The sequence below is a fragment of the Copadichromis virginalis genome, linkage group LG12 (assembly GCF_057382275.1).
Source record: "Copadichromis virginalis isolate Kocher_CV1m ecotype Utaka linkage group LG12, C_Virginalis_male_GT1.1, whole genome shotgun sequence".
NCBI classification, from domain to species: domain Eukaryota; kingdom Metazoa; phylum Chordata; class Actinopteri; order Cichliformes; family Cichlidae; genus Copadichromis; species Copadichromis virginalis.
This window is the reverse complement of record NC_140629.1, coordinates 17,949,070-17,969,925: the sequence shown is the minus strand read 5'-3', so window position 1 is coordinate 17,969,925 and position 20,856 is coordinate 17,949,070. Positions and strand designations below refer to the sequence as shown.

Genomic DNA, 20,856 nt, shown 5'->3' with positions numbered 1-20,856 from the left:
TCTTAAAAACAACTGACCTGTTTTACATGAATTTCACGAAGCCAGAATCTTCAGCAATCAAACAAAAGTAGTTTTTATATCATATCTGTGGTCTGTGTATGTGCTTCAAAGTAAAAAACTTAAGAGCGGTGATGCCAAACGTTTTTCCAGGAGTTGTAGATGTAAAACATTGGTGACCTACTTCGATCGGTTTGTTTTATATGGACAGGACACTGCTTTTCTGAAGCTCATTATTTTTCACGCTCTTTCAGACTCAGACACACGTAACACAAGTAAAGTCATTAGAAAGGAGAAATGATGGTTACAAAAAAGAAACAGTATAAGGTTAGATATCCATGATGTCCTTCCAGCCAAATGTGAGGCTGTGACTTGCACCACGGGCGGAGGGCACCACAGGATGCTTTCCACATGGCTCCACGTGGATTTTAACATGTGTGGATTTATCGCCAGACAAAGGGATCCAGGTGGGGTCTTCATGTTTAAAAGAATGGAATCAATAATGAACAACCAAAGATGTAATCATCAAATAAATCTGTGGAGCTTTGGAATAACACATTATTCGATGACTGGTGAAAAGAAAATGTTTTCAGTACTCTTTAAAACGCCATTTAACTTGTACAAAGTCTAGCCAAGCTAATGTGAAACAAAGGACACAGCCTTCCAGAATGTTCTTGTACTTTTCCCTATGTTTTGATATCTGAGGAAATTTTGCTGTGCACAGATTTTCCATGCTGTTTGCTAGATAAAAAGAAACAGACCAGCTTGAACTTGCAAGGACAGAAATGTAGCTAAAATTGAATGTAGTGTAAATACTACAAAACGAAACTGATATTTTGTATTGATAATTCTGTAACATTTTAGAAGAACTGGTCATGCATCAGAGTTAGAACAGCAGGTAGTAAAGGCTCTGAAATCTATCTGATTTACCACCAAAAAGGTCAGGTTCAAGTTTAGTCCTGGAATGGAGATGGTCAACAGATGAACAAGTACAAGGTCTCCTTTTCGCTCCTAGAGAAGACACTATAACAATAACTCTAAAAGTACAAGTGTGTGTGTGTGTGTGTATGTGTCTGTGTGTATGTAATGAGCTTGTGGTTGTGAAATGTGATGTAGAGGTCACAGCTGAGAGCTCACGGCAGTGACCGTACTAGAATCCTCTCACTGGGAACAATATGTGGTTGGTTAGGCCCGCTAAAGAGACCTCAGGATTGCTGGACATCACTGAAAGGCCACCGCTTTCCTGTGTCTTTGCTCCAAAGACAACAGCTACTAAACCATGATCCTGTTTCCCGTGTGTAAGCACCAACTGTCAAATTACTTTTTAAAAACAAAGTACAAAACAGTAAAACAGAGAGAGAACATTTCAAGACAATTATTCATGGCTCGAATTCGTCAGTTTAGAAAATCTTAAGCTTGCTTCACCAGACCAGGCAATGAAGTATTAGACATAATGATCAACGTTCAGATAAAAAGCAGGGCGACATTTGAAGTTAGCATAGCTCCAGTCTCACTTGTTGCTGAGGAGCCAGAAGGAGCATGCTGAATGTTAATTAGACAAAAGGACATACAACAAGATCTCAACATCAAATATGAACGGTACAGATTACTTTATTTACTTTTTTTAATCAAATACTGTCCTGCATTTTATGTTCTCTGTACCTTTTCAATGTCTCCTAAGGGAGATGAAAATCCTATTAAAACGATCTTCCCAACACAGTGTCAGCTGTTGTGTAATCGATATGAAACACACTGGAATAATATCAAAAACTGAAAGAGTTCAATTTGAAAAAACTCCTGCTTGAGGACATTCACCCCAAAGGGTCAGAAATTGTCCCTATTTATTACTGTAATCCAGTCACTATACACAAAACAGAAAAAGCTTAAATCCAAAAAGTCATGTCTTTGATTGTTAGTGGAAACATTGTTAAATTGAGCTGCATGTCTTTTGGATATTTTCCATACTAAAGGTATGGAGAAACCTTTCGCATTTTAGCTTTAAATTGACCCAAAAACATTTATTCTAACAACTGTTTTAGGAATTTGTTTTCATGTTTCACACCAGATCCTTGCATAACGCCAAGTTCAATGTGAAGAATAAGAATCTGCCTCAAAGACGTGATCATTTCAAAGTCGGTGCCCTTTCAAGGTGATGAAATGACAACCTGACCATAAAACAATAGTTTTAACTTATACTGACTGAATCCACTCTTTTTCTTTACACATTTCTTTACTATCCTGTGTTTTTACCATGCAAAAAGATGGTTTAGTAAAGCACAAAACTGTGGATGAAAACAAAATAACTTTTTTTTATACCGTCTGCTTATAAAAGCAAACAAAAAGATCACAGGCATCTGTTCACAGATAGTAGCCTTCACGTCATGCATTGTTCTAATTAAACTCCACAAATTTCATTCAATCAAAGAGAGATAGATAAAAGATGTGCTTCACATATCTTGTGAAGCAAGTGATTCAATGGGGGGTGTGTGGGGGTGGGGGTAGCCTGTTGCATGGTGCCTTCATCCACTCTTTCGCTCTATCCCCACACACTAAAACGAGAGTACCTCTCATCCCCACAAAATATTGGTCTCATCCTTTCTGCATCGTGCAACCGTCCAACACCTTTCATGAATGAATAGTCTGTTTATGGCACTGCCCCCCTTTGTACCGTGCAGCCATTAGGGAGGTGAGACAGAAGGAAAGAGAGGCGAGCAGTAAAACAGTTTCCGCCCAGTGAATCACATTCAGCCCCTTGCACAGGCGAATGGGGGCTGACCCCTGCCAGGCAATGACATAAACACCGACAAACAAAGGACCTGACCTCTGAGCAAGTGAGGATCTTAGAGAACCCCAATCTGCAAAAACAAACTCACTCTGACATATGACTTTCTAATGATGAGAATGGAGAGAGGAGGTTAAAAACAATACAACTGTGAACCCCCTGTCAACTTCTGCTTTTTTGTAAAAAAGAGGGAAAAAATTGATTAAATCATTTTACTAATTTCTACAAAGATTCACAGAAGAAACAGCTGATGGAGAGCAGGTGTAGACGCTGAATGGATACAGAAACAGCTCCCCACCCTTCCTCCCCAGTGAGAAAAAAGGATTTAACTCTGCTGGCCACACCACAGAGGAGGCAACAAAAGAGATTTGCAAAGGACGCACGAAGATGACATCATGTCAAATCAATTAGAGATCAGGAGGAGATGTTCAATTATTTAAGGTCTGCAAACCCCACCCCACGAAATGGTGTAAATTATGGAGCCATCTGCGTAAAATAACCCCCAAAAAAGAAGCAGTATCACAATGGGGCTAAAGGCGCCGCTCGTTTCTTTAACAGTAGCAGCACATGTGCGCAACTCAAAGTATGCCAAGATTACTTATGGCCCGAGTAAGCCTATAGATTAGTCAGTCTATGAGAAGGTCCCCCGGCTCACCATGTGTGGCAGTTGTTGTTTTATTTCAGTGGGAGAGCGAAAACCCACACAAAGCGGAGTAATCACACTGGAGATCCTGGATGTAACCATGGAAGCGTTTGTCTCCGTCCTCAATGGGCTACTCGGCCATTCATCTACTGATTGCGCTGAATCAATATTTAAGCTTTTCAATTTTATTAGCTGCACCGAGGGGTATTTTTGGCACAGGGCAAAAAGAAATTAGCAGCGGCCAACCACTTTTAATCGTTTTCTTATAGTCTTACACAATGCGTCTGCTTGAGCTGTCTGGCATAATTGATGAGGGGTATCGCTACTCATTTGTTTCCTTTATCCTTCCCACTATTAATCCACCGCTGACTCTAGCGGCTGGAGGAACCAGTCATTTCTCACTGGCTTACTGAGAAATAAATCCAAGACGGCTGCATTGTCCTGACAGACTGTAATACAAGAGTGTCACGAAACCACATCGGACGCATCTTCAGCTCTTTGTGAAATGAATCTTGTAAAGTTTTGCTGGTCGCCACTCATCCTCGTTCTTAACTCACAAATCACACTGACAGACAGAAAAATCTCAGTAAAAGCACACAACACGAATCGTGTTAACTTACCTGACACCGTGCTTGACCTCTCAGTCCAAAATATTGTGCTCTATAATGTTTATTTCTGTGGATAACATCAGTGTGCGCTCCGAAGATCTTCGGCTCCACGTCTTCTCAAACAGCAGCCGGTAACTGCATCGTTTCGTGTTATCTGACACCGAACCTTCCACTCGGCAGCTTTTAGCTCTCCGTGAACAACGTGGGTAGAAGCGCGTCTGTCATGTAACGGGACTGGAGCTGGCTGAAATAGCCGAGGCGGACACGGCTCTGTGAGACCTGCTCCTCTCTACACACAACTCCGGGCTCCTGCGGCCATGTGGCAGCTGTAGCTGTTGTTACTGTACAAACACGGCCTGCTGTCCGAGCAGAAAGCTTACTTTACAGCTACTCCGAGACTCGAGCTCGTCTCCCGGTCGCTGCTAATGAGACAAGATGTTTTAATCCCATTTGTCTCTGAAGGGCGCACACTACCGTGCGCACGCTGTGCTGGCCGACAGCTCCACCTTGTGAGCTGAGCAGGCATGGAGAGCCGCTCTCCTCTTCGCTGTCGTCTGCCACTTATACTCTCCACAAACTTTGCAAATTAGCACCTGAGGAATTTCATTTACAGCTGGTCCCAGTTCACACAATTTTATACAATAATATATACAGTACTGTGCAAAAGTCTTGAGCTACACCTCGTTTTTTAAATTTTATGCGCTTTATTCTGGTTAACTTAGGTATTTTTATTTAGTTCATTTATTTATTTTCTCAGTAGCAAACCAAACCAAATTTCATTGCGCTATGTGTAATGATAATAGAAACCATTCATTCATTGCTATACATTACTAATTACTTTAAGTACTCTTGAGCAATAGTTCTTCAGCTTTTCTAAAGTTTTTCTCTGGGCATTGGCTGCTTTTCCACCCATTTTCAGCCCAGTCCTTGTACATTGTCCATGTTCTAGGAAGTATATTTGATAAGCCATTTAATACTGATTTATGAATCATTCAAGGTTAAAACAGGCAACTAACTCAAATGAGGAAGCAGTGTTGTCTTTACACGTAACGGATAAAAATAAATACATCAAATTCTATCTTTAGCCAATATTTGAGGAAAATGAACAAGTGGCAAGGCTAAAAAAATTGTCTACAGCAGATGAACAGTATCTGAAAATCATATCCTTTAGAAATAGACAAATAAATCCAGCAAAGACGTCACATAGGACATTCGAGATGGATCTGGCCCGTAGATTGATCCATCTTCTGTTTACTAAAGCCTCATCAGAAATGGTCTGTGGAAAAGGTGGCTGTCAAGAAGTCATGAGGAAGGAAAACAAGGAGAAAAAGCTGAGGTATGCCAAATTACACAAGAACGAGACTGAAAATCAGTGGCAACAGGTCTTGCGGAGTGATTACTCCAAACATTTTGGTTCGGATTTTTGGTTCAAATCATTTTCAGTATGTACAGAGTCCAGCCATCTGTAAAACACAGTGGAGGCTCTGTCATTATTTTTGAGCTGCATTTAAGCCACATGGTGTTGGGGAACTTGGCAAAGTTTATGGAGTTATGAACTGCTGTCAGAATTTGAGGCACCATGAAACACAGAAAGAGTGCGGAAAGAGTGTTTCTGGCACCGGCTTTATTTTTTTAGTGTGACGATGATACCAAACACACTTCCCATGCAGTAAACTCACACCCGGAACAGAAAAAACACAGAAAACATCCAAAGAAGAGCTTTGAATGTCTTTCAAGAATCTTAGATAACTATTCCTGGAGCCTACTTTAAGAAATTACAAGAAAGCTTGTCTAAGAGAGTCCAGGCTATGTTGAAGAAATGTGGTCATACCAAATATTGACTTTCAGACTTATTAGAATTGTGCAATTTTTTTCTTTTTCTTTATGCATAGTCTCTTAGACTATTTTTTAGCTATACTGTATATCCCAGGGTCAGCAGTGGTAACCAACGGACACGTAATTCAGAATATAAATAATACAGTTTACTCTGTATTTAATTAGAGTAAACTATATTAACTATATCCTGTTCATAGTGACAGAGGTTAAGACAAAACGGAATCTATCTGGCTTAAGGTTAATCTAGCTGTTTACAGACACGTTTGGCAGGGTTTAGCCCCCATAAAGGCTCGGTGTTCACAGCCAACAGTACACTGTTGTACTTTTATAAACAAAGCCATTAGTTTAACCTCGCAGCTACCGCGAATATGAACATGGGTGTAAACTGAGAAAATAAAACAACTCTATCATTTCTATGAAACAAATTTCCAGCTTCCACTCAAGAGGAAGCGAGGCCCGAATTATGTTGCACAGAATTGCAGAAGTGACGACAGCTGCTCTCCAAGAAGGAAAAACAGACGAACGTGTGAAGAAAAACTGTGTTGAAAAGACAATACAGTCAGATTTCCAAAGGCAGCAAAAACAACTCTGAGAGCTACTCTCCAGAGAGAAAGAGGATGAGAGTAGACACTGAGAAAAAAAGAAACAACAGTGACTCGGAGCATCCAAAAAAGTTCTTCTTCAAGGACTATCCAACTCCAAGTTCAGAAAAAGAACAATATGAACTTGAGTGATACCAAAAACTCTCAAAATACACCAAAAGACAACAAGAGGCCAGGACAAGCACCAGTGACACAGAGCAGCCAAAAAAGTTGGACGCCAAGTACTATCCGACTCCTAGTTAAGAAAATGAACAATATGACCTTGAGTGAAACCTCTGAAAACACACCAAACACACCAAAAGACAACAAGAGGCCAGAAGCAGTAGTGACACAGGGCGTCCAAAAGAGTCCCTGAGCCAGGACTATCCAACTCCCAGGTCAGAAAACAAACGATACGGCCTTCGGCTAAGGAAAATTTAAAAAAAAAACAAAACAAAACATCTCTTACTGCTCTGTTTATTTCTTTAAATGAACACTTGTACTTTTTTGTCATAGAAGAATAAGAATATTAATATGAATATGAACACCAAGGCGTTTCCAGGCCAGCCAAGAGAAACCCGTTCTCACTCCCGACACGTACACGCAGTTTTACTTGACGTTGGGCGCCACCTCGCGGCAAAAAAAAAAAATAAAGGTTGCGCTGCGGTCGCGTGTGGTAGCGTCATTACGTAAATATTGTGTTGACGTGGCGTGAGCGGTAGCAGTTCAATAGCGGTTAGCAGGCACGTAACAAACAGACTACAGGGAGAGACCAAGGAGAATCCAGTGGAAGTATGGACAGTAGAAAGAACAATTGAGGGATCGGGATTCACTTTATCAGGCAAAGGTAGTTGTAAACGATTTCCTAAAGACATTTTAATCAACTGCTGATCAACGGGACACAAAGCTCATTAGCGGTGGCGATATAATAAATGTGGACTCCAGTTAGCACTAGCCTAGCCCGTGGAGATGGGTCGCTTCTTGTTGGAGAGGATCTGGAAAGTCTGTTTAAGACAGTTGTTTAATGGCTTAAAGAAAGTGTTTCTTAACTTACGCAGTTATTTCTGAAATATAATCGTCCCACACCTCACCGTTGTTTTACGAGAAAAGCGAGAGTGTAGCAGCATTGTGCTGTTCGTAGACAACAACGTAGCTAAATAGTTGCTAACCTTAAATTTTAGCCACCATATCACTTTACGAGCTTGGTTAGTTAATCGCATGCTTGCGTACTTGAATAAGAAGATGATTGCTGGTGTGCCCGTTGTTTAAACCATTCAGCACTAGATGCTGCTTACATAGCACTCGTTGTCTGGCCTTACATTGGTTCAAAAATAGACGGCTTCTTGTTTAAACTGATAACATAGTATTGCCTTGCAGTTATTTCACAATTGTGATATGGTGGACCTTTATCTGATCTGACTGAGCCTTTTTGAGAGCTGACTAGCCTGATCATATAGCATGATCATAGTGGTATAGGTTGAGACTAAAACATTCAGTGTAATCAGTCTTATCTGTCAGATCATAGCAGGATTGATGTGTTTTCTGTATATACAGCCAAAATGTTAATGCCTATTCTGTTGAACTACAGTAGCACATGTTAAGTAAGTTGGATAGCCCATAGATTTTAAGATGCACACTCTAATAAGTTTTTTTTTCTTGATTCAGTCTATCAGCCTGTGCTCTGAGCCATTGTTTCCTTCTGCCTAAAACAGTGAAGAAAAATGTCCAGCAGAAGCCAGCACTATGGATTCCAGTCAGCCACCATGGTGCAGCCTGCCAATGGCGGGCATGCCTATCTGTTCGGAAACAACAGCTCAGAAAATGATATGTCAGAAGAGGATGGGGAAAGCTATGAGCTTCGGCCTCGTGGCAGAGAGAGACTCCGGAGGAGCACCTCTAAAGAGAGAATGGATGACATTATCTATTTGACCAGAGATATCCAGGAGGGAGACACTCTGAACAGCATCGCCCTACAGTACCATTGCTCAGTATGTGTTTACTTAGATTTGTGTGTTTGTCTTACCTCTCCTTTGCAGCATGGACTAAAATCCTCATTTGTTTGTTTTTGTACACCTGCACTTTTCTCTTTATGTGGGAAACGTACAGAAACATGCTTTGTTGCTTTATATGTCTAGGAAAGCAGGTGAGTTGTAGGTAGGTAAGCTGCTGTTGCTCACTTTATTTTATGATGATAGTGGTTATTAATTTCTGAAATTGAAACTGCTTGCTAAACAAAGAATTGGAAGCAACCTAACACCTTCAGATTGAAACATTGTAGTTTTCACTACAATGTTTCAAAATGATTTCTTATTATATGTAAAGCAGCACTTTTTTAGAAAAGATATGTGAGATTGACAAACATCTGTGGAAAGTTTATTATAATCAGTGTTTTTTTTTATATATGCAGAGTTCAAGTACAGGTTTAACAGACAGCAAATTGTAAGTGGCTTATTAATTACTTTTTTTAATTTTTTTCCCCCTGTGAATCCCAGGTGGCGGACATCAAGCGTGCGAACAACCTTTTGACAGAACAGGACTTTTTTGCCCTGCGTTCAGTTAAGATTCCTGTGAGGCGCTTTAGTGTCCTCACTGAGACTCATAACGCTGCTACTCTCAAATCTGCCTCGCCCACAGGCACTAGACACCCGCCTCAGGTCTCGCACATTACTTCTCTCCCTTCTGAATCCTCCATGGACTCCTGTTCTTCCACTGACAGCGTGGAAGGATTCCTGATGGAGAAGGACAAGGACATTGAGCGGCTGGTGAAATCCACAGGACCATCTCGGAGCGGCCTCAGTGAGGTTGTGTCCTCTTTAACGCAGCAGCAGCCATTACTAGGAGAAGCTGGATATAAACCAGTACAGAGGAAGGATCCTTATTATGGGGCAGACTGGGGCATGGGATGGTGGACTGCTGTGGCAATCATGCTTTTTGTCGGCATCGTCACACCCATCTTTTATCTGTTGTACTATGAAGTTCTTGTGAAAGCTGACGTTAGCCATCATGGTATGCCTACACAAACTCAGAAAGGCTTCTCTCATGAGTCTCAACAAGGCAACGGTTCGATCGGGAGTCAAGACATTCCTGGAGATGCTCAACATAGGCTTGCAGTTAATGGAACTCAGCAGGGACGGGTTGCGGACAAAGCAGGAGACGGTGGAGATAGAGAAAATGAGAAAACATAGCATAGCACCTAAAATGTGTCGCTAACTCAGAGAACTAATAGAACTATCCTGATGTTCCCATTTACAGATAACTTTTAAAACATCACTCTAATCCATCTGGCTGAACTATACAGGAGACAATAACTTTGGAGGATTGAAAGATTAAGTTGTGGCCACAATCATAACTTGCGTCTCTCCATTTGCATACAGTTGACAGACTGAATGTGGGTCCAACTCTTTGCAAGATTTACGTCTGGTTTGATAGACCAATGCTGTGCTGCTTCAACCTTTTTAAAAGTGACTGTATTTCATAGTTGGTCTGAGTGTCTCCTGTAAACTCGAGATGGTGTCTTTGCAGTCAGCTGTGCTGGAGAATTTTTAGCCGGTTACACACAAATGCTGCCCAGGGAGTTTGTGGAAGATGTTTGAGCTGTAACTTTTGCCATGTTAGTTACATTGCACTTTCCAATGGTACTTGTTGGAAAAGTTAGGATTGCTGCCACTGTGTGTGTAATTAAAATTAATTTATTTGAAGACTGAACATCAGTTTTTACATACACTACCAGTATTGATCCTCAGTTGGAGTTAAAATGAATTTTTCTTGAATTTCCATCCTGCTTGAAAGAACTGGGTTTTTTTTTTCCCCAATTAAGAATCAAAAATATAAATAAGAGCATGGTGAGGAAAATGCACAATATTCCCACAATAACGCATTTGTAATTATGTACAATTTTTAGACTTGTTATGTAGCCCTTTTATTTTATCACTGTTCAGTTGATATTCTATGACAGAGCATTGTGTGTTCTTAACAGTATGTGCCTTTCAACCTGTGAAACCTGACTAGAGGATGAAAAATAAATCTATTTTGAATAAATTATTGCCATGTGCAAATATTTCAGTATTTCTTATTTACATTAGTCTTTAACGAAAGCTTGATTAGAAAAGAATTCGCTCCACTCTACTGAACAGCTTTCCCAACTCATGTGCAATATTTAACCAAAAGAAGCAGTCACATTATGTTTAACTTCAGCACTTCCTTGCTTGAGAGACGCTCAGTATGTTGCTTCGGCATCCATATTATCGTCACTGTCCGCGGCGAAATCTTCACCGTTGTCGAAGTAGCTTTCTATGTAGTCGTTTTCCTACACGGGACAAATAAAAAGCAATGTCAGATCTAGTTTGCACATATTGATCATTATGTGTAACACATTTTTCAGTACATCTTGAAATTTGCACCTCTTCAATATCCTCCTCTTCGTATTCTTCCTCTTCAATTTCCTCTTCTTCATCCTTATTTCCTGGCTTCTTTTCAGTCTCCTCATCTGATTTTTCAGGGTCATCTTTGTTTGCCAGTTCCTGACATTAATATCAAATTACTCACGAGAAACACCAAAGATGTGGAGAGAGAACTGACAGTAAATTTAAATGAAGCTTACATCTAATTTGGTCAGAATGTTCTCTGCGTCCTTGCGTGATATCTTCGCACTTTTCTTTGTGCCTGTTGGAGTTAAACATTGGGTCTTTATTCTTATAGTAACAAAGAAAGTAAAAAGAAATGTCATTTCATACATATTGTGTTTAATGTACCCGTTTTAGCTCGAGGTCGTTTTCTTCTGGGCATCAGTTCTTTTGGAAAAAGGTTCCAGTCTAAAAAAATAAAAATGTTATCATCGTCCTCTCTTTTTGTGTTCCACCTAACCCCATGATGATGTGTTACATACGTACCTGGAGTCCATTCATTGTCATCAATCTGGCTTTGCTTCAGGTATCTCTCGGTGTATCTCTCCACTTCTGTTTTCATGTAAACAAAAGAAAGGTCATACTCTTAAAAACACTTACTCTATTGTGCGTCAACACAAACTGCAGTGTTACTCGTGATCCTCACCCCACATTGTCATGGTCAGTAGTTTGCATACAGTCAATGGCATGAATGTGATGGTAATTCGGGGCTTTAATGATTTCTTTGAACTCTTATTTTTATAGAGTGGAAGGACTGTACAGCATGCACCATTAATGCCTCTAACAACAAAACAAAAAAAACCCCAAAGAATTTGTTACACAAGCTTGGATTAATTTTGGCAGTCCTTGAAGGATGAAAGGATTGATAACACTAAATGGCGCCCACCCAGACGGACCCGACTTTTAAGCATAGTCCACAAATTTTCAATAACGTTGAGGCTGTGGTTTTGGGAAAGCCAGAATCTTAATGTTGGTCTTGCTTTATCCAATCCAAAACCAATGTTGATGTGCATTTGGGAACACTGTCCTGTTTGAACACCCAGTTGTGTCCAAAATTTCAACCGTCTAGCTGTGGATTTAAGGTGAATTTGAAGTTGTTGATTTTTTACAGACGAGAATTTGGCCATGTAGGCAGCTGCAAATTTCACTTGTTGATTTTGGAGCAGGGTATTCTTTTGTGGTCGGCAAAAGAACTAAAACTCGGCTGGTCTTTGAGTAATTTCAATTTCACGGTAGACTTGTGACCCGGTTGTTCTTGGGTTGTTGTGAACATCCTAACCAATTTTCTCTTATCTGAGGGTAACAGTTCGGATCTTCTTCCAGAAAATGGAAAACTTGGAATCTGATATTGTTTAAAAATAGCTCAAATAGACTTTCCCCAAATTATGTAAATTATCAATTCTCCTTCTTGGATCTTCACAGAGTTCCTTCAACTCTCCCATTGTGCGTCAATACAATGAGCCCTGTCAAACAAATCCTTCTTTTTTTCCTGTCAAAGACAGACTAGTTGTTTTCAATGATGATCACTGATGAGAAGTTAATAGGCCTTGGTCTCATCAAGCTAAAAGACGTTTAATATCTGTTCTGCTCTACAGCCCATCAACCAGCTCTCTTTTTACTGCAGGTTTGGGATGGAGTACAATGTCTAACAGCTATCTAAGACAGTGGAAGTAGTGCCCAACCGTGGGATGAGAGTCTTGCTGAAGAGGCTGTAGATATGAAGCAGCTGCTTCTCTGTTTATCGGTCATGATGTGTGTATATTTGCTTCTGCACAGAAGAACTGGGTGCACCTCCTTTTCATAGATAATTTCCCTATAGTCATGTTCACCACAGACCCCCTGCTGAATAAGCAATCCCCCCCTTCCCCCTATAAAATACACTGACTTCTTTACATGGTTACATTTAGCTAACTGTGGAACAGGAGAGTTCTAAAAAGCCAGTAATCCAGACAAAAGAAATCTGTGGTTTCGCAAGATGAGACATCTGTAACTCAATATTCTGTCATTAATCTGCATCTCTCCCTTTCCCAGATATGACCTTAACTGAAAGTCTTTGTTCCTAAAAGCTGCATTATCTTCCCCAACAGCAGACAACTGTCTTACAGCGTCATTTCAGCTGATGTCAGGCTTCTAATGCACCGCTCTCCTCACCTGCTTTATTGGACTGAGGTTTGATGTTGTGTGGCAGCCGTTGCATTGTTCCCCTCATCTCTTGTTTTAAGGCCAGCATGTAGTCCTCATCCTCACCAGCTTTCAGTGGAACTGGTTTAAAATCAGTGTTCTGGAGAAGTACGGATGATGTAATGCCGATATTAATGATGTTCAAGTGCAAATAAATTTCAAATCTAACTGAAATTCAGACTGCCATGTAAAGGTGTTCAACTTTTTCAGTATGAATAGTCAAAATATACTACATTGTAAGCATAGCATAGTCCAAACTGTGTTTAAAAGAAAAAAAATCCCCATAAAGCATCCTGGCAGAATCCAAGAGGAATGTAAATATCTGCCATATTCTTGGGGAATACACACGGCCAATGAAAACCTGGCCATGAATTTTACATAAGCACATACATTATTGCCCTTTACCCCCTTTGTGCTTATTTGTGAACACTGTGAGAGACACTCATTGGGTCATAACTCTTAAACACATGTTGGCCATGAGCACGATGAATATACTTTCATCTGCCTTCATTTAAATACAAATGCAGTAAAATGTTTTGTAAATTTCATTACAAAGAATAAACCTTAACTTATTATAAGTAAACGTCCACTGTATATAGTCTGCTATTCAAATTCCATGCAAATTTCACCTACCTCTCTCAAAAAGGTCTCTCCTAAAGTCACTCCAGTAAAGTTTGACCTCAACCCTTTTGAGCATTAGAGGTGAATTTGTTATATTGAAATGCAATCTGACATACTGCTTGTGTGTGTGTGCGCTTGTGTGTGTGTGTAAAAGACTGTGTTCGGTACTTACTGGAAACAGAGGACTGGGCCCCACCCTGGCTTCTGGCATGTTGCCCCTGCCGATGCCCAGAGCGTCAATATTGAAGGTAAAAGCACCCACTCCACGACCCTTGCCTGCCATGGCTGCAGGTCTCCTCTGTTCCTGCACACACACACACACACACACACACACACACACACACACACACACGTCCACATATCTCCAGTCAACACGTGTTGATGAAAGTTAACGTACTACAGCTTCCATCGCCTTTAGCGTGACTCTGCCAGCAATGAAGCTTTAGTCAGCATCAGAGACGCACTCTGCGTGTATAGTATGTTGAAATACTTACTAGAAGCCTGTTAGTATACTGCGCCTAATGTAAAAAAGCACAGTCTACTTCAGAGCTGGACAGCGATATTTAGCTCTTACTGGATCCGCATGTTTCAGTTTTTTAATGTACCTCTCTGGCCGGTTTTATCTGTCCCTCGGCAACTTCTTAAAAATCACATACATTTCAGCTGAACCTAATGAAGATACTGCTTAGCTAGCACCGGCTTTGGAAACCTGCACACGCCATACGCCACTGTCAGCATGCGTAAATGTGGCTTTAACTCGCTCCTCCTCTGCGTGACGACAGAGGAGGCGTGGTTTGCGTATAGCCAATTGCAACCCACGTTAAGCTGCCGTCGTTTATCGGTTTGCCCAGTGAGCTTAGTGTCCTCCTACAAGGGTGTGTCTGCGGCCACCATCGCATTAACCTCAATGAAAACATATCATCTGTAGCTGGTAGGCTAGTTACACCTCTCCCCCCAATAAATCACCTGACAGTACGACACCATACTGAACCCTACTTCGACAAGCGAATGAACTGGGATGTCTGCAGTCGACTGGTACGCTCACAAATCGCTCGGAGACGGAATCTTCTGGATCCAGGAGCGATTCTACCAGTCGGAGAACCGAGCCAACATCTGGTTGCTGCGCGGCACACACCAGGACGTGGTGATAGACACGGGTCTGGGCTTAAGGAGCTTACCTGAATACATCGACGCCAAAGGCCTGCTGGGAAAAGACCCGCAGAGGAAGAACCCGTTGCTTGCCATCGCCACCCACGCCCACTTCGACCACTCCGGTGGTCTGCATCAGTTCCAACAGGTGGGCGTCCACAGCGCGGAGGTCGATGCCCTGGCCAACGGAGACAACTTCGAGACGGTCACTTGGCTCAGCGACAGGGAGATAGCTGAGGCTCCCAGCCCGGGATGGAGGGCAAGGCACTACAAAGTCAAGGCTGTGCAGCCCACACACATACTGCAGGAGGGTAGGTAGGAGATACAGCCCTTGTAGATTTGATTTAGGCTAGAGGGATGGATCTGTGATCAAATACCAGCGTGGTCTAAAAGCATTCACTTAGTGACAAGGACCATAATCGATACAGTAATGGGCTTGATGGATGCACCAGGCCTAGTGTGAGCACAGTACGCTCTACAGAGTCGTTTCCAGCCTCAGATTCTGCACAGCGATTTGGCAGAAGACCAACAATGACTTGCTAGCTCACACATCGAAACGTATTACATAATGGAGGTAGTGGGGATGGGACAAGGGGGGCGGTCTGCCAGTAATTTTTACAGTTACAAAGTAGGCTAGAGGAACCAGTTCAATGCAGCAACATGAGGCCAGGACTGGTGATTACACAGGTGCAATTATCCCATTACATAAAACAGGATATTCTATCCAAGGAATGCAGGTACAGACAATTTCTCCCTATTAGAAGTGGATGCTTTAAAAAAAAAACAACCAAAAAAATTCTATTGGTAGCAACTATATGCTCATTCTCTATATCTGCAGAGCTGTTCTATTTTAAGCCAGTGTGATGGCTTTGATGTATTCTCTTGCTTCCAAGAAAGAAGAAGAGCATACAGAGACTGGTGTCACACTTAATGAAAGCATCCCTCTGCACGGAGTAACAACCACACAGTCTTCTCTTTTCTTAAACAATTTTTTTATAGTAGAATAGAATAGAATTCAACTTTATTGTCATTACACAACTTACAGGTACAAGGCAACGAAATGCAGTTTGCATCCATCCAGAAGTGCTTTAGCCATGATATAGATCTATTACAAATATATATTAGCAATAATATAGATATGTAAGTATATTACAGAAATGGGTCTATTATGGTATGTTACACGGTATGAAGTATGTTGTGAATATTCTATAAGTATGTACAGGTTGTAGTGAGTACAAGCTATGTACAGGCTATGAACAGGATATAAATATGAAAAACTATACAGAAATATAAGATATACAGCTATACAGAAATGTGAACTATGCAAGTTATAAACAGTTGTAGAATTAAAAATTAAAAAATTATTATTAAAAATTATTATTATTATTAGTGGGTCAGAGATCAGCAGGTGGCGAGCTGAATCAACCTACTTGATAAATGTGAAAGTGGATACATTGTTTGAAAGCACTGGTCACTGGAGTCTTTATGTAAAGCACACATTCACCAGAATAGCACACATAATAATACACAAAGCTTATATCATAAATAATGTATTTGCTGAACCACTATATCCATTGGGGTTTGATGCAAAATGCAGTATTGTAGAGTAACTTGTTCTGCTGTGTCAGAGCCACTACTGCAGTGCAGCTGGTATATCTCATTCCCTGATGTATCAACTTCACCCTTTTTGCCAGTGCAACTCATAACTGGCCTCGACCAAATCGATGATATACTGAATGTCACAGAATCTGTGTGACTCAGTGACATGACAGTCTAAGATTTTAAATGCATAGTCGCCGGTGATTACGGTTCATGCCATGTTTGTATGTGTGAATAATTATCAAAACCTAATGCCTTCTCAACCTCTCTTTCTCCTGCTTAGGTGATGTCATCAATCTTGGTGATAGACAGCTGACTGTGCTTCACATGCCCGGACACTCTCGGGGAAGCATTTGCCTTCATGACCGGGACAATAAGTTGCTTTTCAGTGGCGACGTTGTGTATGACGGCGCAATGATTGACTGGCTGCCCTACAGCCATGTCAGTGACTACATAAGCAGCTGTGAGCGCCTGGTTGGGCTGGTGGACAGCGAACAGGTAACTCTAAGGCCCACTAGAGAGCAGCCTCACAATTTCAGTACACAGTTCCACTTTTTTTCCAGGGGTATTTATCCCAAAGCACCGTATATCAACATTTCATAGATTTATAATGAAAATGTCTGAAATTTGGCATACCAGTATCTATTAGCCTACATATACAAGCTGTGTTTTCTGTGCTAATACTTAAAACAATATAATTTAACATGTACTAAACATTATTTGTTAAATAAAATACATGTTTATTGGCTTTAAAATTGATTTAACAGGTCGACCAAGTCCTCCCAGGGCACTACAACGCATTCGGTGCGAAGCGGCTCCATCGGCTTGCCTCCACGTACATCAGCAGGGCTGAAACATGCCCTGCAAAGTTCTCCACGTTTGCCTGGAGGAGTCTGGCTGGGGTGGCTCTGCGGGTGTGCAACCCACGGTGTGCCTGCTAATGAGAGTGGGTCATTGAGCTGCAGGAAGCAAGTGCACAAAGAGAGATGTTTTAGTATGGAGGACATGGAAGACTGGGGGCGGGGTTACCTCTGTTTTATCTGCAACTTAACGTAATGCTGTCCATTTACTTATGTAATCCAGCTGAAAATCAAGTAATTGCCAAACTTTGTGTGAAATGTCCCTACTGGGTTACAGAAGTGAATAATCAGCACCATATGAAGCCTATTATAAAAATATTTACTGGTCTTATATGCTGATGAATATGTATATGTCGGTGTTAATATAATTCAGTGTTTGATTTTTATACTTTAAGCATACGTGAAGTTACAATAGCACAACAATAGCACAACTCTGCACTACAAACAGAACAGGGCGCTTTGGGTTTTCCTCTGAGACATTTGAAACAAAGTCATTATGGCCATAGTGTTCTCTATGCATATTACAATGCTCAGTGAAGACTCAGTGTCGACTACCTCCGATGTTTGTAATTGTGCTTTGTACTATTGACTAATCTGCGGCTTTGCTATCGAAACATAGACAATAAAAGTCTCTGTTCTACCTACTTTTTGAGTCTTTTGCAGCACAGATTGCGGCGGCTTCTAAGTGGATTTGCTTCTCCAGGGGGAACTCAAATGGGATTTGTTGCAAGAGAGGGGAAAAAGGGGCAGAACAGAAGTGGATGGAATATGATCCAACACATGTTCAAAGGATAGAGAACTTAAAGTCATTTTCTGATCTGATGGAAACCTCTCTCAATGCATGGAAAGGGTTTAATTTGGGGGGCTTTTAGTGTACAAAATTAAGAAAAGTAGCGTGATTTAACCTTCTAACAGAAATATCAGATTTTATTTTTAAGTTCAGTGCATTACTAAAGAATTTCACCATAAAAATATACACAGAACATGTTAATTTGGATACATAAGAAAAGACAATTTTTAATTCATAAAACATTTATTTAATGTTATATTATTTAAACACGAGATTTCCACATCTCTCGTTTTCAGTTCACCTCCGAGGATGGCATACATGCAGAACACGAAGCCTGCCAACACGGGAAACTCCGCCAAGGTTATAACATTCAATGTTATCTGTGACAGTTAAAAGATCTGCACGTTATCTAATATTATGATCATCAAATATCAACACAGCTGCATTTATAACAAATTCAGTAATGTAACAAAAAAAAAAACCAAATACAGGAGGTTTATTTGTTAACTTATAAAAATTAATTTACAGTAACAAATGCTGTCGTTCAGCGTACGACAGATCTTAGTAAAAATGATTCGAGTTCTGAGTCCCCAAGAGGGCAACGGCTTCCAGAGTCCACAATAAACACGGAAACGGGGAAAAAAAGAGGCAAAGATTTACTGCACTGACAACACCAACCCTCCTATAAGGTTTTCTGTAAGAAGAAGAAACTGCACTGACTGTCTAACTAGCAAAAATGTAACAAGAAGTTGGCGGCAGTGTTAAGAAATCATTAAAAAGGTGACTGACTAGAGTTCATGTAAGCACACTTTTTTTTTTTAGAATGTTTTTTTAGAATTTCGCCAAGATTAAATCAGTTTTCTTTCTTTGTTGCGTGATAATAAATCGCTGGACGGCAGGATTGGAAACTGAAAACAAACAATGCTGCAGATTAGTATGGCTTGGGTTTTCAATAATAATTGAGCTTTGGTTAAAATCAGTTTGCTTAGGAGTTGCACTGTGTGATCTATTACTGTGTGATGTAATACTATCTATTACAAATCTATTACTTAGTCTGATGGCAGCCTGTCAATAGTGTGCAGATAAGAGGAGAGCACAGATTTTTTACCCTGAAGAGATCACAGTCGTAACTAGTACAGTAAGTATGAGCACTTGCAGAATCATTTGAAATGATCTGACGAAGAAATATTTTAACTGCAAGTCAAAACATGCATGAAAACAAAAATGGTGCATAGTCGTTCTGGGAGACCCCACAAATAGCATGAATAATAAGTAGACTGAAACAAGTATCACAGTACAGGCGACAAATAACCCTTACCTCTACACATAGCAGTCTCTAATATTGGAAAAATCTTGACTGGTGTGTTCATATTACCTCATGCTAACTGGCTTCTATACTGCAAACACTGCAAACTTTTTGAACATAACAGGAAACATCCAGTCAAAATACGACTAGTGCATTAACAGACATGTTTGAGTGGCCAGGATCACTGGCCACTCAAAATGTGTGTTTTTTTTTTTACTTTGTTTTTATTTTTTCCAGTTTCAAAATCAGATTTTCAAAGACAGAAAGTAGACCTAGTGTGGCATGAATTTGAGCATGCCCTTATCTGTTAGCATCAACTTCTTCCAAGCAGCATTACCATCAATTCTCAAAGCAAGCAGAGTACCTCCCAAATACTTTTGGACTGTTTTGAAACACTGTGGCAACCAAGCAAATGTCAGAGACTCCTGCAGTGATTGTCACATGTCTTTTGTGTTAGAAGACATTCCAGTTCGCCCAAGAAGGGTCTTCCATGGCTCGTCCTCCACCAAGAGGCAGGCTGGAGGCATCCTTCTCAGGGCTGTGCATGTGGCATCGCAGATTGCCTGAGTTTGGTTCACGTGTGTTAAGCTAATTAAACCATGGTTTAATAAGCACTGTTGCCTTTAGGCAAGCAAAAAACCCCAAAAAAAACACTGTCAGAAATGAAGTTTACACCTGACTCTGGAGCCAGTTGCGAGGATCAAGTCTGGCCCTGAGGTTTCTTAGGCTGCGTCGAGCTGGGGAGGGCCTAGAGAAGGGGCCTCCCTCTGATGACTCTGGGCTGTGGCTGCCCTCACTGTTGCTGGAGCTGTTGCTTGAGGTGGAGCTGGAGCAGGATAGCGTGGTTTGTGTGCTGTGCTTTGACCGGGGGGAGCGACTGGAGATGGGGAGAGGAGCAAGCAGGGACGAGGGAGGCGGCTGGCAGGAACACTGGAAGGTCCCTCCACCTCCGTACCCTCTCCCTCGAAGGGTGCTGAGCTTAGCATCCAAAGAAAGAGTGCGTGGCCTCAGACGCGAGGGGGAAGATGACAAAAGAGAGTAGCTGGAAGTAGGTTCAGGCCAGCCGTGGTGGTGAGAGCAGGGACTGGTGCTACAGTGGCTGTCGCTATCTGAGGTCAGACTTGCGTCTGAAGACAGCAGGCCGAGCTGTGGGCAGCGGTGAGGACTCACAGGACTCCGAGGCAGTCGATGAGGGGTGCAGGGGCTGTGGCCAGACATGCGAGTACAGTGACGAGAGCGGCCAGTACATCTGGCATTGCTCTCCTCAAACGCAGACATCCAGGTGGGAGAGGTGCCTAGCTGGCTACGGAGCTCCAGCTCCTGCATTCTCCGAGCCAGGATGTCTGACACGTTGCTGCTGAGGTCATCAGATGACTCAATAACTGCAAGAGAAAAGCGGCAAATCTTATTAGTATGCCGCCATGGAGTAAACCTGAGACCAGTTTTACAGACTGATCAGTTTTTCCTGGGATTAAATCTAAATTGCAGGGTTTTTTCTTT

The 20,856-nt window shown here is 41.3% G+C and overlaps 4 protein-coding genes across 7 annotated transcripts in view; 2 read left to right on the top strand and 2 right to left on the bottom strand.

The window, feature by feature from the left end:
• The first annotated feature begins 7,133 nt into the window (after positions 1–7,133).
• lysmd3 (LysM, putative peptidoglycan-binding, domain containing 3) lies at positions 7,134–10,504 on the top strand. The gene is made up of 3 exons (XM_085475124.1): positions 7,134–7,294; positions 8,160–8,435; positions 8,940–10,504. The coding sequence occupies exons 2-3, from the start codon at positions 8,169–8,171 to the stop codon at positions 9,630–9,632; spliced, it is 960 nt and encodes a 319-aa protein (XP_085331250.1). The 5' UTR covers positions 7,134–7,294; positions 8,160–8,168; the 3' UTR covers positions 9,633–10,504.
• polr3g (polymerase (RNA) III (DNA directed) polypeptide G) lies at positions 10,063–14,383 on the bottom strand. The gene is made up of 8 exons (XM_085475125.1): positions 14,147–14,383; positions 13,825–13,956; positions 13,002–13,131; positions 11,337–11,402; positions 11,199–11,258; positions 11,048–11,109; positions 10,848–10,967; positions 10,063–10,753 (listed from the first exon to the last, which is right to left on the bottom strand). Exons 2-8 carry the CDS (start codon positions 13,933–13,935, stop codon positions 10,664–10,666), a joined length of 639 nt encoding a protein of 212 aa, XP_085331251.1. The 5' UTR covers positions 13,936–13,956; positions 14,147–14,383; the 3' UTR covers positions 10,063–10,663.
• A 142-nt stretch (positions 14,384–14,525) lies between these two features.
• On the top strand, positions 14,526–17,900 carry mblac2 (metallo-beta-lactamase domain containing 2). The gene is made up of 3 exons (XM_085475120.1): positions 14,526–15,112; positions 16,684–16,898; positions 17,168–17,900. Exons 1-3 carry the CDS (start codon positions 14,671–14,673, stop codon positions 17,339–17,341), a joined length of 831 nt encoding a protein of 276 aa, XP_085331246.1. The 5' UTR covers positions 14,526–14,670; the 3' UTR covers positions 17,342–17,900.
• The window catches only part of rtkna (rhotekin a), a 53,772-nt gene continuing 50,797 nt past the window's right edge, over positions 17,882–20,856 (bottom strand). For all 4 annotated transcript variants that reach the window (XM_085475110.1, XM_085475111.1, XM_085475112.1 and 1 more), the window contains exon 11: positions 17,882–20,738. In XM_085475110.1, the coding sequence (XP_085331236.1) occupies positions 20,026–20,738 (713 nt within the window). In that variant the 3' untranslated portion in view covers positions 17,882–20,025. The remainder of the gene's footprint in view (positions 20,739–20,856) is intronic.